This window comes from Lycorma delicatula, chromosome 1, assembly GCF_047948215.1.
Source record: "Lycorma delicatula isolate Av1 chromosome 1, ASM4794821v1, whole genome shotgun sequence".
In the NCBI taxonomy this organism is placed as follows: Eukaryota; Metazoa; Arthropoda; class Insecta; order Hemiptera; family Fulgoridae; genus Lycorma; species Lycorma delicatula.
This window is the reverse complement of record NC_134455.1, coordinates 345,006,238-345,023,406: the sequence shown is the minus strand read 5'-3', so window position 1 is coordinate 345,023,406 and position 17,169 is coordinate 345,006,238. Positions and strand designations below refer to the sequence as shown.

General features: G+C 32.1%; 1 protein-coding gene across 3 annotated transcripts in view; it reads left to right on the top strand.

The window, feature by feature from the left end:
- spen (spen family transcriptional repressor split ends) overlaps positions 1-17,169 on the top strand; it is a 444,910-nt gene that overhangs the window by 336,819 nt on the left and 90,922 nt on the right. For 2 of the 3 annotated variants that reach the window (XM_075382419.1, XM_075382417.1), the window contains exon 3: positions 1,414-1,593. The exons of the other annotated variant lie outside the window; for it this stretch is intronic. In XM_075382419.1, the coding sequence (XP_075238534.1) occupies positions 1,414-1,593 (180 nt within the window). The remainder of the gene's footprint in view (positions 1-1,413; positions 1,594-17,169) is intronic. 3 annotated transcript variants of the gene reach the window in all.

The window sequence follows — 17,169 nt, the reverse complement described above, 5'->3', positions numbered from 1 at the left end:
AAGTGTTTAATTTTCAAAAAAGACATTAAAATTTAGACATATTTTATCTTAATGCTTTAATTATTTAACTATTCGGTGAGCAAATATAATCGTTGGAATTTTTGGAATCGACACGTATCTGTATTTTTGTATTTATGCACGTTTGTGATGACGACACCTGTATTTGTGAATATTTGATTTAGTCAGAAATAGATTTGTGATAAAAATTGATTCTGAATTGTTTATTTTTTTATTTCGTATTGGCAGTCTATGTGATCGCATTAAAAAAACAACTTTACTTGACATTATGTTTCCTTTTCTGCCATCCTGATACCCACCCATCTTACGGCGTTCCCGGTCGCCACACCTCTCAACTTACAACCCTCAACTATCAAATTAACCGATTTGCGGAAGCTCTAAACTCGACTACTCGCTCGGGTCATTACTTGATGAGTATTTAACCACTAAAACTACTACCCTCATACCTGCAAAACAAAGTGTTGATCGCATCAACGACAATTTTGTCCTACAATTCAATTTACTCAAAATCCTTTTTTATTTAATTAAGAATCAAGAAACAGATTCACAAATTTAATAAGCCTTTAATAAAAATATACCCTATCTCTGTCTGCTCTGGTCGCTTTCAGGAGCGAGGTCAATGCCTACACCCTCCCACACCGCAGCTCCATCGCAGAGTTCTCCATACAGCAAATCTCTCAGCTAACTGGCGCTCGATGTCAAAACGCCTATCTTGGCGAAGTAAGCACCAGGCAGGTCCCTAACCATCCGGTTTGGTATTCAATCTATAAGCATCAGACCCACCTCGGCCATCCTCCGCGGGGCTAAGAATTTCTTTTCCTGCCAGTACGCGCATTACATCACTAACTTCCCTTTGGAAAAATTTTCTTCTTTCTTTTTCTAGGAAATCATGAAATATTTGGTTTATTTCTGAAAATACCTCGGTCAAAATTTCTTTTTCTTTAATATTTAATTTCTTTACATCTTTTTTGATTTTTGCAAACCGGTTATCCTCTAGTTTTTAGTTGATAACATTTTTTTTTTTATCTGTTATTTCTCCATTTTTTGTCCGTAAAAGCGTAATCTTTATTTTCTTACAGATTCCGTTAAGTTAAATTAACTTTAATTGTATAATATTTATTATGAGCAGTTCTTTATTTTCAGTTTTTCATCACCTTATCTTGTTTATATCTGAATTTTCATTTTAAGAATGATTAGATTTTCATATTCTGCCGTAATTTTTTTTCGAGGTACAAACGTTTTTTTTCTTTTTATAAGCTTGTCGGTAACGTAAAAAATCTAAATGTAAAGGTATTTTATATATTATATAAATAGTTTATGTTAAAAAAAAACACATTGTTCGTTGTATTTTTTAAACTGATTTATCACATCATTTTAATTTTATATCTTCTGCAGGCCTCCTGAAGAGATCTCTGGGTTCGAGCGGTCTAGTCACTTCTATGAACGGCGGTCTGAAGGAGATTCGTATCTCCGCCGTTCTGCTTCCACCTACCACGTGAGCTCAGCGGAACCCCTTAGGGGTCGCACTCGGGACCGACTTTACCGAAACGGTCCATATCCTCCAATCATAGAGAGGTACGTATTATTTATTTTTTTTTAATTTTTTTTATTATTTCGTGTTAAGTATAATTTTTTGAATGAGGTATATATTTTTGATGATATAATGATTATTAACAAAATTAATGGACCGGTGATAACTTTTTCTAATTTTTATCTCTATCGTGAAATTTTTAACAGTTTATTTCGATGTGCGTTTTCGAGTAGACGAACGATATTTTCCTATTCGAAACACGTTTCACAGATGTCGATAGGAAGTGATAAAGTTTTATTAAAAAAAAGAAGTTAGTTCTTCAATTTAATCTTGTATATACGGATTTGTCTTTTAGAAAAATGGATAATATTTCCGTGATGCTTGAATAATACCCGATTGCTGCAAGGATGTTCCTTTGGCATGTATCGATTATTATTTTTTTTAAATCTGGCAGTTTTACTTTTCCGGCTATACACTCCATTGCAGCATAGCTTATAAGGCGTTACCCACAATATTAGCCGATATTAATGTATCGGGATTTTTTCACGTCCACATTTTAATACCCTCCTTAGTTCAAAACGCCAAAAAAAAATTAAAAATTTTCGGAATACTTTTCCCAAGTGTGTGTTGGCCTGTATTTGATTAATATATCCAGACTGGGCCGATATAAATTATAAAATTACTGTATACGACCATTGATTGCGATTAAACCTTGGACAATATTTAAAAAATGGAAAGGGTAGTTTTCATTATTTTGAATTTTACTTTTTGTATAGTGTTCATAGAAAACTGTTATTTAGAATTCCGATAGTTTGATTCGACTTTGGGGTGGGGATATTCAACATTGTTTTTAAACATACTGTGCCTCGCATCTCAAAAACCCGATATATATGTATATATCGAAAAAACCCTATATATATATCGTAAATTCGAAATATATATATCTTCAAGGTTAAATATATTTTGTTAACCTTGTTGAAAAAACATTGCATCGAATCTGGCGGACTTTGAAGTAAATAATTATTCCAATAAATAAAAGTTGATTCAAATAAAAGGACTGAATGGGATTTTCGAATGTTGAAGATTTAGTTGTCTGTTGTATTAATGTTTGTAGACAACAAGGGAAATTAAACAAAAGAGAGGCCTGACAATTTTTTTTTATTTTTATGATTTCTAATAGTTTATCTGTTTTACAGTTTGTGGCTGTTACTAAAAATATTACGTTAGGTAGCTGTAGAGCAAAGAAAACCCACCGGGTCGGTCTAGTGGTGAACTCGTAATGACAAATCAGCTGATTTCGAAGTCGAGAATTTTAAGGTTCATATCCTAGTAAAGACGGTTACTTTTATACGAATTTGAATACTAGATCGCGGATAACGGTGTTATTTGGCGATTGGGTTTCAATTAACCAGATATTTCAGGAATGGTCGACCTGTGACTACAATACTACTACACTTCATTTACATTCATATATCATCCTCATTCATCCTCTGAAGTAATACCTTACTGTGGTTCCGGAGGCTGAACAGACGAAGAAAGTCTGTAAAGTAAAGGAGCGAAGTGGGACCTACATTTTTTATTAAAAAAAATTATTTTATTTTTATATAAAGAATAATTTTGATGATCAAATCGTCATTTGTTGGAGGGTGTCAACTAGGATCTAAACATTTTTGTTAAATTTTTTTTCTCAATTATACTTTTAAAAGTGCATAATTTTAAAGTAAAAACGTAATTTGATCGAGGGAGATCTTATCGAACCCACAATTTTTGGTGAACATTTTGATATTTTTCTTAATTTTATTGCATAATAAAGAAATTAATATTAAAAAAAAGTAACTATATCTTGCTGCTGTTACAATTTATATTTACAGTAAAACTTCCCAACATCAGACACAGCTTGGGAACAACACAACAGTCTGTCCGTTATTCAGAAAAATATGAATATATTATTATATTATGTACGGTTATTGCACTAAAAAAAAAGCTTAAAATAGAACGGTATTATGTATTTTTTTCTTATAAATTAAAAAAAAAATATATTAGTTTCCAATTAACACGAATTTGTAAATTTGTCTTTTTTTATTGTTTTTCTGAAAATAAAACACTGTCCTCTTTATGTTCGAATTTGAATAAAAAAGAAAATTCTGTACTGCTGTATAGACCAATAAAATAAAGAATAAAAACTACTAGTAGGGAATTTCCTTCCTACTCAAACATCAAATTGTCATCTACAGCACCAGCATCACTACAAAAATTTTTATATGTAACGTTATGTCTAATTCGAAATTTATATAACCGATCTCCTGATACTTTAAACTCATCGTAACCGACTTCTTTAGCAATTTGTAGGACTTTTTCACGTATAAAAGTTCCAGAGATCGGAATGTTATTAGCACGAGCCCTACAAAACCATAAGTCAAACTGTCAACCGCTATGTCTTGCTTTTAGGAAATGCACGTTTGCTTAACCGATTGTCATTTTCAGTCCGTGACTTTGGATATCAAGTTTGCTTTTTAAGTTGTTTTGCCATAACACGCCTGCTGAATTTTTCATTTTCGTAGACATTTATAATTACTACTTTTTCTTTTAATGTCAAGCGTTTAAAATGTTTAAATATTTTAAGTTGCGGTAACGATTTTTGTAAAATATACAAAACTGAAGTACAATAAATGTACCTGTATAGAAAATTTTCATTTTCTTGTTGTAGTACAAAAAAAAAAAAAAAATACAGCACTATACCTTAAAAATATTACACGTGTTCAATGGACAGTATCCACTTGTACAGCAACTGATGTTGAATCACACCGGATGATGAATTATTGATTGAAATCATAAAATCAACGTCTACGCGGAAAGTGATGCAATTCACAAAAGATAAACAAGTTAGACGCACCGAGTATAAAATAAGACGAGGAAAATTACAATTTGTGTTCCCGCTGTCCGTTTTTTAGAACCTAGAACAGTTTTTAGGGGTAAATTCATTAGGGGTCCGTTATTTAGAAGGTTCGTTACTGAAAAGTATTTTATCAATTAATACCACTATAAAACTATTGGAGAATCTAAAAGTGTCCGGTATTAAGAGGAGTCCGTTAGTTGACGGGAAGTCAACTAACTTATTATTAAAAGTATTATTACTTATTGGGAAGTATCCGTTAAGTGACGTGTATGTATGTGTGTATGTATGTATGTATAGTCACATTACTAACCAACTGGGCCGCCTAGTTGGTTTGGAAGGGAAAATATACCCTGGCCTCTTAGGGTTTAATTTTCAACGATATTATTCTATTTATCGTGATTTTGTTTTAATTTTAATTTTTTTATTTTAATAAAATGGTAGTTTATTAGTGTAATTAGGGACGCTTGTCTGTTATAAATTTTTACTGGGTATTCTTAAAGTATAGAAACCCCATAAAAATTTAAACGGAAAGGAACAGGGTTGTGACAATATTTAAAACACTTAACCCACCGGGTTGGTCTAGTGGTGAATGCGTCTTCGCAAATTAGCTAATTTCGAAGTCGACAGTTCCAACGTTCAAATCCTAATAAAGGCAAGTTACTTTTATACGGATTTGAATACTAGATCGTGGATACCGGTGTTCTTTGGTGGTTGGGTTTCAATTAACCACACATCTCAGAAATGGTCGACCTGGGATTGTATAAGACTACACGTCACATACACTCATACGTATTATCCTCTGAAGGAATACCAGACGGTAATTCCCGGAGGTTAAACAGGAAAAAGGAAAAGTATTTAAAAACAAAAATTTTGACCTAAAAAATATCAGTCCATGACAGCTGTAACCAAAAAGGCGTTCATTTAATTTTATTTCAGGTACTTCCAAAAGCGGCTTCTTTATAAACTGTCTAAATAATATGGTCTCGATTTGAAGTACGGAGTGTTTGCTTAACAAGTACTATGCTACTCATTTCTTTTGAAGTAATGAAAATACCGGTGAAAATTATTAAATATCGCCGTTTTGGTTCGGATTCTTGTGTCCCGAAATTTTTAAATAAAAATGTTTGTTTTTCAGTGGTCTCTTAACATGATGAATCGCGTATCCTTTCTTTCTTTCTATAAATTTTAGCTGCCTCCTTACGGGAGCTTGGAGTACAGTGGTCTCGAAACGTATACTTCATGAATATTCCACACATGTATATATTATGTGTTATATACGTTATATATATATATATATATATATATATATATATATATATATATATATATGCATAATTGAATATTGTCTTCGGAGCATAATATAATTATATAAATGATTAATTATAGAAAATTATTTTTTAAAAAAGCTTTTATTTAACTAATATTAACATTAATAAAAAAAAGAAACAAATTAGAAAACCCCTCTAAAAGTAAAAAAATAAGAATTAAATCAAATTGAGAATTTTAAACAAAAAACTATCATATATTAACAAATATAAAAATGCACTGAACAGTAAAAAATAAATTATATAAATATCTAATAAATAACCAATAAATAAAAAATAAAAGTAATGATTATTAAATTTTAAAATTAAAAGTAATGAAAATATTTAGTTAAATAAAAGCGTGGCGCAGTTTTTATAATTTATTTAAAACAACACATTTATTTTTACAACAATTAATCTTCATTTTCATTTTCAATAACGACGCGTGGAGGCGAAAAGGTCTCCAGTTGAGATTGACTAGCTACAAGTAACAATCTGGGAAAATGCACCCGCTCGCTTTTTTTATACGTGTTCTCACATAGTTGAAGTTCATCTTCGAATTCTGCTTGTAATCTAAGCCAAATTGAACGGCACTCTTTCCGCTAAAAGTTTCATTTTAATTAATGAAATAAAAAATGCTTTTTTAAAAAATAATTTTTTATATGTAATCAAATATATTTTTGTAATTTTTTTTAAGACTAAAAAAAAGTAAAAATATTTAATTTTACACATCGAAGTTACATACGTGTACCAAATTTCAATCATTTTCATACGATAGTTCATGAGAAATGAAAATTTTCAACTAAATGCATGTATTTACCGTAGTGGTAGCGCGTGGCGGCTTGCGGGTGGGTCATATCAAATTCCGACACCGTAGTGCTGTATTGTCATCCAAGTTACAATCGTGTACCAAATTTTATTGATTTTCATACGATAGATCAAACGATATAGCAGTTGCAAGATTTGATTATTCCTAGAGCGAGTTAAATAAAAGCTTTTAATAAAAGACAAGCTTTGTTTTTGTGTATGCCCTAATAACTCAAAAATAAACGATTTCGCTGAAAATTTCACATTTTATTATTATTATTTGTCCCGGGAATACTTACATGTTATAAGTTTCATAATATTTAAAAATTTAATAATTTAATCACAATGACAATAGATATCATATAGACGATCTCTCGATGTATACAACGGCACCTAATTTAGTAAAAGAAGTGTTTGGAAATTTAGCAATAGCTTTCACTAGTCTGAAATAAAAATTAATATTTCTATTTATCGGTTTATTTTTTTCTCTACATTTATTGTTTTCGTAGTGAAGTCTTCGTCGTGAGTGATGATGTGCGGTATTGTAGTTTAAAAAACATACTTAAACAATTGAACCTTATAGCACTGTTTATCATCTCGGTCATTGATATTAAATGAAATTTTTCATTTCAGAAATTGTTATCTATTGTACAGGTATTTAAATATCCTTTACGTTAATTAAATGTATTAAATATAGCTTAGTTTGTTATAAAAATATTTTGAGGATGTGTAGGTATTATCTTTTTTTTAATTTGTAGTGCAAGATTTTCAATAGTTTTTTTGTTATGTTCAGTTTTTCTTTCGTTAAATTAGATGAATTTTCTTTGACTTAAATTTTCTTCTATCTAGTAGTTCTAACTGGTTACTGACAATTTAACAAAATAAAAAGCCGATAGTACAGTTGTAGGACTTTCCGGGAAAGTTCTATAACTATGGGTTGTTTCTGATGCACGGCTTACACAGACAGATACGCGCGCGCGCACACACTTACAAAAAAACATACATACAACTTAATTAAAAATATTTATAATTTTATTTAAATATATTTTTTCGTTTATTTAATTTTATGATTCTAACTAAAGCGCATGCGCATACCGTATTTAATTCGCGCCGAAGTCGGCGATTGTAGCCGTGAGGCTTAACGCTCCAGATACCGACTCGACCGGGTTATCGATTTCGAAACCCAGCCAGATTTAATTCTGACGTTCACTTGTGTGCTACATCACAATATATCTGGAGCATAGTTTAGAACATTATTTGGGATGGGGTGCGATTTTGCAACAAAAAAATTTTTTTGTATATATTGTTATTTTTGAATCGTTAACAAATGTGCGTAAGAAAGATATGACCTTAATTAGGGGAAACTCGAGATATTGAGGTGAACCTGCTTTACAGCTTCACCCCGTGGACCTTTGAAGTTGACAATTTAATGGTATCAACGCTCCATATGTAGAAGTAATCTGACCAAGTTTGGTCAAAATCGGTCCAGTAGTGTTGGAATTATAAGGTGATTTAGAGGCCAATTCCGAACACATGTACATACGAAGATTAACATCTGGAAAATTTCCATCCGGTTTTTCGGGTTCCTTACGTGTTAGAACGTCAAGATCCGGTGAAAACCATTTAGAGCTATAGCTCTGCTCTAGCTACTCGTATATCTATGCAGGAAAGTAAAAATAAAAAGGTGCTTTTCAACTCGATTTTTTTTGTAGATTTTATAAACTGAATTACTTGAGATTCAGTTCTCCGACCAATTTTTCCCTTCCCAGTTATTAATTTAAAATTTTATTATCAAAGCATTATTTTTGCTAATTAATTTATATCTGTTTTATTGCGCATTCATTATTTAGATCTTTGAGAAAAAATCTGAGGCAAAAGTTTTTGTTAGACCTTAATTAGAAAACAAAACAAATTTTTGTTTTTATATGAACACCTCTTTTCATTATTTTGATAACAGGAGTAATAAGCATGAAGGAAACTCCTAAAATTGCTCCCCCTCTTCGCCGCCCCCCTACTCGTCCTTGCATCCATCCCTACGTACCTGTGCATCCCTGTATGTGAAGAGTCTTTACGAAAAAATTCCCTATATGGTTTTTTTTTGTGTTTTCTCTAATAAAACCGAATTCCATCGGAGAGCGTGGTTAGATGCCACCACTGGAAAATGAAAGCTCAATTAATTTTTGTATTATTCATTCTATTTCAAATTTGGAACTTAGGGGGTTTATTTTTAAATGTTTATTTAATAGTTATAATTAGTAAATTCGAATATCGTAAATATTGTTGATAATACAATTTAAATTTAAATTTTTTGTTGAGTTTGAAAAACATATTCTTATCTGTTATTTCTTTGCTTTGTTTTGATCATAACTGATACGTTTGAGTATTTTTGCTTCAAGAGGTTTTTTACTCGTAAAGCTTACCAAAAAAAAAAAAAAAAAAAAAAATGGTTTGAGTAGGCCTTGATCTGGAAACGTTTTTATAAAAATTTGTTTGTAAATAATTATAACTTAAAAAAATAAATAAATTTATAGTTAAAAAAAAAATTTTTCTGCTCTCGTCTTTGTTGTCGATTAATTTAGTAACATTACAGTATTGATTTAGCATTATTGTATTGCGGTTATGGAATTGTTATAAATTACCAGCTGATTATAGTACCATTTTTATCGGCCAGACTGTCTTTAAGATTCATTGTTGAAATCGGGTCAGTTAGGTTTTATATACAGGTGTTTGTTTTAAAACGTAACCCAATTTAAAGAAAAATAATGTACTATATTTAATGAGATTTTATACAAATATTACAATTATTTGTGAAAAACTATATCGATATCAAATTTTTTATAATAAATGTGTCCACCATTTTCATCAGTGTAAACTTCTACTTTCTTTTTCATATTACGTGCAACCTTTCGAAGTATAACTTCCAATTTCTTGTAATTCTTGAGTTACTTTTTCTTTCAATTCTTAATTTGTGTGTGTGTGTGTTAGATTTTTAAATACGCAACCTTTTAGATATCCCCAGAGTAAAAAATCTGCAGGAAAAAGATCAGGTGACCTAGCCGCAGATAAGACAGATAATTATTGTTTCACTAAAGAAATTTCTCAAAAAGTCCATTATTGGCTTTGCCTTGTGATATGAGGCCCCATCTTATTGAAACCGCGAATTTCTCTGATTTAATTCTAAATTTGCGATAAATTGCTTGACAGTTTATTGGTAGATGTCTGCATTAACAGTATTTTCGAAGAATATGGGATCAATTATTCTTCGCCTGGAAACTGCACACCAACACCAATTTTCTGTGGGTGTTGAGGTCGTAAATGGGTGATGTGAGGATTGTTGGAGTTTCAGTATATCGATGATTCCGGTTATTAACGTAACCACTCAAATGAAACAGCTTCATCTGCAAAAAATACATTACCCAATATTTTAATGCTCTTCCGAACAAGCTTCTTACATATTCATTGACTGTAGTGGAGCCTGACAGTATAATCAAACCGGTTGTAATTCATGTGATACTTAAATTCGGTTGGCTTTAAGTTTTAAGTAGCCTGGTAGCTCTAAAGGAACTACTATACAGTGACATTCCTTTTATTACGCAAGTTTTCGTAATGATTTGTTTGGTGACTTTAAAATGCTTACTCTAATATCTTTCAATGTTTCGCCATTAAGTACTGAAGATTTCCGGCTATGTCTCTGATTGCAAACAGAACCAGTCCCTCTATATTTCTTTATGAAACGATGAACTTTAAGATTTATTTTGTACATTCTTACCCGGAAACTGCAGTTGAAAAGCTTTTTGGCACAAAACAAAACATTTTCCGCTATAAAAATCCTTTCTTCAGTGTTCAAAACCATTTCTTCTTAAAAAACACTGATATTAAAAAAATAACTAACTGTTCATAAAAAAGAAATTTAAAATTATATCAATTAATTATTATTGTATAATAACTTTTCTAAAAGGTATTTTGCTTGGGTTGCGTTTTTAAACAAACACGCAGTGTATGTGTGTGTGTGTGTGTGTGTGTGTGTGTGTGTGTGTGTGTGTGTGTATATATATATATATATATATATATATATATATATATATATATATATATATGCATACAACTAGAAATGTTATCAACCGATGACATCTGCTCCTATTCTCCGTTTGCCATCTGTCTTTTCTTTTTGTCTTTATTAATGAATTATCATGTACCATTTTCTACTACTATTCTAAATGCCATTTAACTTAACTTGCCATTTATCGGATGACAACTCTTCCAGTAATTTTTAAAAAAATTATAAATATTTCCTCCGTAAAATGTATAAAACATTTATCAGCTAAGTTTTATTTGCATGAAAAAAAAATAAAAAAGATTTTTCAAGAGTTCTTTTCGAAATTTGAAGAATATTTTAACAAACAAAAAATGACTTAATTAAATTAACCATCTTCCTTTAACTCTTTATTTATCATTCAGCCGTGCCCCGGTTAGATTAAACAATTTTTAGAACGTTTATGATATTTTTCTTTTTGAAAAAAAAGAGAACTGCGTTCGACAAGCATTTTGCAGTAAATTTTAGATATTGAAATCGTTATTGGAATATGAATTTGATTGTAACGTGTTGAAATTGAAATAAAATTACGAAGACGCGTGGTGATGGTGGATCTAGATTTCACACTATTTATGAATTAAAAATGATTCGCACGGAGAACAGTTCTCTCGTTTAATTAAAAAAAAATTTCAATTTCAGCATAACCGGTAGTAAAACTACGACAGATTAACTATAATAACGAGGGACGTTCGATAATTAGCGAGACAAATTGATTTAGAGAAATAACAATTTATATGCAATGACTATGAAACTTACAGTACTTTTCAACGTAGTCTCCAGCAGCACTGAGACACTTGTTCCACCGTTCTGTGAGATTTCTGATTCGCGTAGCTTAGAGTCTTTCTTGCTGTTTGAACCATTCGTGTACCGTTTTTTTGACGGCTTTCTTTTCGTCCAACCTCTTGCCGCGTAAAACGTTTTTGAGCGGGCCGAGCAAATGAAAATCGAGATCTGGGCTGTAAGGAGGATGCGGCAACACCTCCCAACCTGACTTATTGAGCGGTTCTTCCGTTTTCTGAGCGATGTGGAGGCGTGCGTTGTCCTGCAAGAGAATCACACCTCTTCAGAGAGCGCCCTGACGTTTTTGCCTTATTGCGGGTCGTCTCACTTTCTGTTGAAGCATGTTAGAGTAGTACTCACTGTTCACTTGTACGTTGTTCTTCTAAATACTCGTAGTCACGAAAAATTGATCCTTGCGAGTCCTAGAAGACCGTTAACGTCACTTAACCGGCTGACGCGTGAGTTTTGAATTTTTTTATCTCGGCGAATTCAGATGTTTACACTCAAGACTTTGCCGTTTGGATTGGGGCTCGAAACTGTGTATTCACGTTTCTTCAAAGGTTATTATACGATCTAGAAATTACCTTACGCTACAAACCGTTCTTTTAGTTCACAACAAATGCGAATCCGAGTGTCATAATGAACCTGAGGCAGTGGTCTTGGAACCCATCTCGAACACGTTTTTCGATAATTCAGCACGTCATGAATGATTGAATGCGCGGTTCCAACACTAATATTACACAAAATAGTAATTTGGTTAATTTTTAACTCGCCTGTCTTCGCGAATAAGTTCATTTATGTGATTTTGCAGCATCGTTCTTCCAGAGAGATTGAGATCAGTCACTGCCTGAATTAAACTGTTCCACCCACTTACACACGTTACTACGGTTTAAACACTTTTCACCATAATGTTTCAACATATTGAGTAAATTTTCGCCAGCTTCACTCCTGATAGCAAAAATCTTATCGGTGAACCTTGCTGTTCCGGCGTACATATTTCAAACGGAGCTGACATTCTTAAATCAACAAAAGAGTTTATGTTTACATTAATTATGATTGAACGGCTGAAAAAAGTGTTCCCAAGGTTGCCGATTTTCAAAAGGTTTCATTGTCATTTAATGAGCCGATTTTTCTTTACATCTATTTGTTCTGAACGCCCCTCAGATAACTATTTCGTCATTCAAAATTGATTAACGACGATAATTTTTGTTTTTTTTTTCTGTTTAGCCTCTGGGAATCACCATCAAATATTACCTCAGAGGTTGATATGTATGAGTGTAAATGAAGTGTAGTGTTGTACAGTCTCAGGTCAACCGTTCCTGAGATGTGTGATTAATTGAAACCCAATCACCAAAGAACACTGGTATCCATGATCTAGTGTTCAAATCCGTATAAAAGTAACTGTCTTTAGTAGGATTTCAATGTTGGAATTCTCGACTTCGAAATAAGCTGATTTGCGAAGACGCCTTCACCACTAGACCAACCCGGCGGGTTAACGACGATACTTGAAGGTGTAAAATTTAACCAATGAATCAGACTTACTTTTCATATCTCTCGGTAGAGAGTAAGCTGTTGTTTATAACTTAAAGATAAAAATTAAAATTTATATTATACTAGTTGAAACAAATAGTATCCTGTTGCTTTAATTGTTGTGTATTTCATTAAAAAATAATTGCAGTTAATGTTTCTGGAGATTGATTAGTCATGCTTATTTATAACCATTTTTTATTACTCATATTATTTGATATTATTATTGGTCATACATAAGAATTTAATCTGTATCGAAATTCATCAAATGACACTTTTCTATGAGTTGCATTTTATTATTATTACATTTAAAAATATATGAGGGGTAGATATGATATCTTATCGTATCGATTGCAGCTATAGCAGTGTATAGGTATGCGTTATGCTCTGAAAATTGTTAGTAATAAACCGTTGACTTTATGTAAGATCAAAACAATGTTTCACTTTATTATCCATGGTTGCTATGAAACATGATTTGATGTCTCGATTTCACAGTCGAACATTGGTGAGGACATCAGTTTATGTCCTTAGTGTAGTTTTATTGTTAAGTGGCAATTTTCTTCTCTATTTCCTTTGTTTATTGTTTTAAAGATTAAATATCATAGTTTGTATTTAGCGCAGGGGTATTTTTTAATATTTAAAAGGCTTACGCAAAGTTGTAATTTTTTTAACAAAAAGAAAATGGAAACAAACCGTGTTTTTCACAAAGTTTATTTTTAAAAAATGACAGCTGTTTCGGCTTTAATATCTTCCTCAAAAGTATTTCTGAGGAACATATTAAAACAAAAACATATTTAGTTTTCTTTTTTTTTTTTAATGGAATTTCATCAAATAAAGGCTTCATCCATCGATTATTGTAATTTTTCTTCATTGTGGGTTTTATAAATCTCCTTATCAGGGCAACATAAACTCAAGTTGTGTAGCTGTAAATAAAACGTGACTTAAGGAAAGAGCAGTGTTTATTTCTAAGTTTTCATTGCGAAACTAAAGTTCAAAATGTTCTTATAAACCTGTGATTTATTAGAAGGACAAATTTAATCACTTTTTGTTGAATAATTGTTGTTATCATAATGATACAGTTTTAATAAAAACGTGAATTTGTATTTAACAATGAGACATCAATATGAATGTCTTGTTATCCTCGGTTACTGCGAGACATAAATTGATGTCTCAACTTTTTTTTATTTTAAAATCCATGCGCACAAATCAAAATTGTTATTAGTAATTTTTCATTTCAACTCAAAAAATAAAAGACAATAAAACATAATCAGCATTGCTCGTTATTTTTAACATTGTTGCAGTTTTGGTAGTGTTCAATGTATTACTGTGATGGTCAACCTGTTTTAAAAACGTTTTGAAAAGAATAATGAATGATCTGTTAAAGCTAGTCGACTTAAATAAATTTACAATGATTATAATTAAGGTATAATTATAGTCCAGGAATTTTATTATAATTATAGGATTGAATATGCTCGCGCACAAATACACGCGCATGCACACACACTACATAGACACGTAATGTATTGTATTGATGTTTGTATTTTTTATTATCACACATGCAAGTGCTATCGTATATGAGTACGTATCTGCTATACAATATTGGTCGCTCTAACCCGCCTGGTTAGTCTAGTGGTGAACGCGTCTTCACAAATCAGCTGATCTGGAAGTCGAGAGTTCCAGCGTTCAAGTCCTAGTAAAGGCAGTTTACTTTTATACGGATTTGAATACTTGATCGTGGATGTCGGTGTTTCGATTTCAATTAACCACACATCTCAGGAACGGTCGACTTGAGATTGTACAAGACTATATTTACACTCATACATAACATCCTCATTCAACCTCTGAAATAATAACTAAACGTAATTCCCGGAGGCTAAACAGGAAAAAAGAAGGAATATTCTACCAATATTCCTTCTTTTTTCCTGTTAACCATTTTTTTTCCGACTTAACCATTTGCTAATTTTAAGGTGCGAGCTTACAAGAAAATTTTCATGGACAGTGGTGTACGACGGATGTTTTTTTTTAAATTATGGTAGTTGCGTGTAACAATTTACGCCTAGTGGTTGTTTCTGCTGGCCAACTTTCCTTTTAAATCATTTGCTGTGCGCATGAACGAACATTCAGGGTCCGTGGATCTTTTCATACGGGTTTTAAAATGTAATATTGCTAATAATATTAATAAAAACATACGATCTGTAATAATAAATACGTCTAGTTATTAAAATTACTATTTTAAATAGGAATTATCGGATCGATGATGTAATTTTTTTTTTGGTTTACGAATGCGCTTTAATGAAAAGTTGATATTGACCCTGTCTACTTGTACTACGCGGTTTTGTTATGCTGTAATTCATTTATTTAGTTAACAATGAGTGTTTTTGCTTTTACTAGTGTGTGGGCGTTGCCAAGCTGTACTATGAGATAGATATCGGTCGGAAGAGGGTGTGGTGAGAGGGAATATATCGAGAGAAACAAACAGGTGTCTGAAACAAGGTTAGTGAGGGGAGGTTGTACGCGCGGCAACCTCGCGAGGGAGGCCCGTGCGCAAAACTCGGCAACCCTGTGTCATTGCTATTGATTTCTCTGCGTTCTTTCCCCGCCATTATCCCCACCACCGGGTCCAGGGCTTTAGCGCGATCCAGTGAAATCGACTCGATATATAATATACACACTAGCAGAAATATTACACGCGCGAGCGCGACCTACTCGTTAACTTTTTACAGACAGTGAATTCGTTAATAAAACTTTTCAGTTAACTATATATGTATATGTATGTATGTATTATGCCGTTTTTCTTTGGTGTTTAGTATAGAAGGATATCCATTTTAAAAAAAGAAGAAAAACGTTTTATTTCATCTTACGATAACGAACGACGGGATGTTGTTTACATTCTTATTAATATGAACCGAAATTAATGTAACAGACACCGGTCGAAAAGTGAAGTAGCGATATACCTGTAGTGTAGTACCATGTTATCCGGTGTGTTGCGGACACTGGGTACGGGTAATGCCGGACGCTTGCCTGCCTTCCTGCTGCGTCTCTACAGTACGTAAGCAGCTGCAGCCTGCAGTTGCGCACTGTTAATGCAAACCGCGCATGTGAACCGCCAGTATCCTGCCAGACTGCTTCCTATTAACAATCGGCACCGAGCGCTTAAAAATTTTCGTCGTAATTTCTTTTATGTATATATACATGTATGTGTGTATATATACATATGCATGTAGGAGTTTTAATAATTGTGTGCCTTTATTTTTTAAAGAAACCGTTCATCGATCAGACGGTGTTATTTTAATCGACGGTTCGGTTGTGCGCGGTTTGTTCGGGTTATATGAGGGAGGCATGGATCACCTTTGGGAATTGTGAAATTTTTAGTAGGGATATTTAAGACCGGTTTCAAATCGGTCCGATTTTTACGTATTTTTGTTGGTTTTCAGTCGATACGTATCAGAGGTTTTCGGTAACGTTTAATAAAGAATAACGTTAACAGTGATTTGAAAAATAATAAAAATTGTGTAATTAAATGCATATAAGCAATGAATTCATGTTGATGATGAAGATGACGGTGGTAATGATGACGATGTTTAAGATATCTTGTAATGTCGTGGCAGTGAGCAAGAGTTATTGACTTAAAATTCCCAAATATTGGAAGTTGTAGGCGTTGAGCGTTAGCCCAATATTCATGGAATATTTATTCGGCGCTAATTATGAATTATAATGTATTTATAAATGAAATACATATATGGCTCTTTCTATTCTATTAGGTAACGTAATTATGTATTTTTTTTAAAACAATTTATATTTAATTCTGTTTTTAGATAAATTAAATTACTTAGTCGGTAAATTTTTTACGCATTTAGATTTTAAAATTTAAAGTGAACTAATCACACGTATGTTTTCGGAATTTTAGGTTTAAATTATGTTTTCTTTAATTTGTGGTGAAATTGTATTTTCTTAACCGATAGCTGTTATATAAAGAGTAGCGATAATCTGTCGATTATTAATTTTTGTATTTTGGACTCGATTCTAAAGTTATCGTGAGATATCACTTCTACAATTGTACTTTCAGAAAGTGAAGTTTGGAGTTTGTGTAAAACATTTATGTAATGTTTTAAATTTTGTTCTCATTTAAAATTGAACCCCTTGCTTTGTCGATTATGCATTACATTCAATTTTTTTTTCGTCTTTCTTTATTGGAATCACTTTGGCGTACATT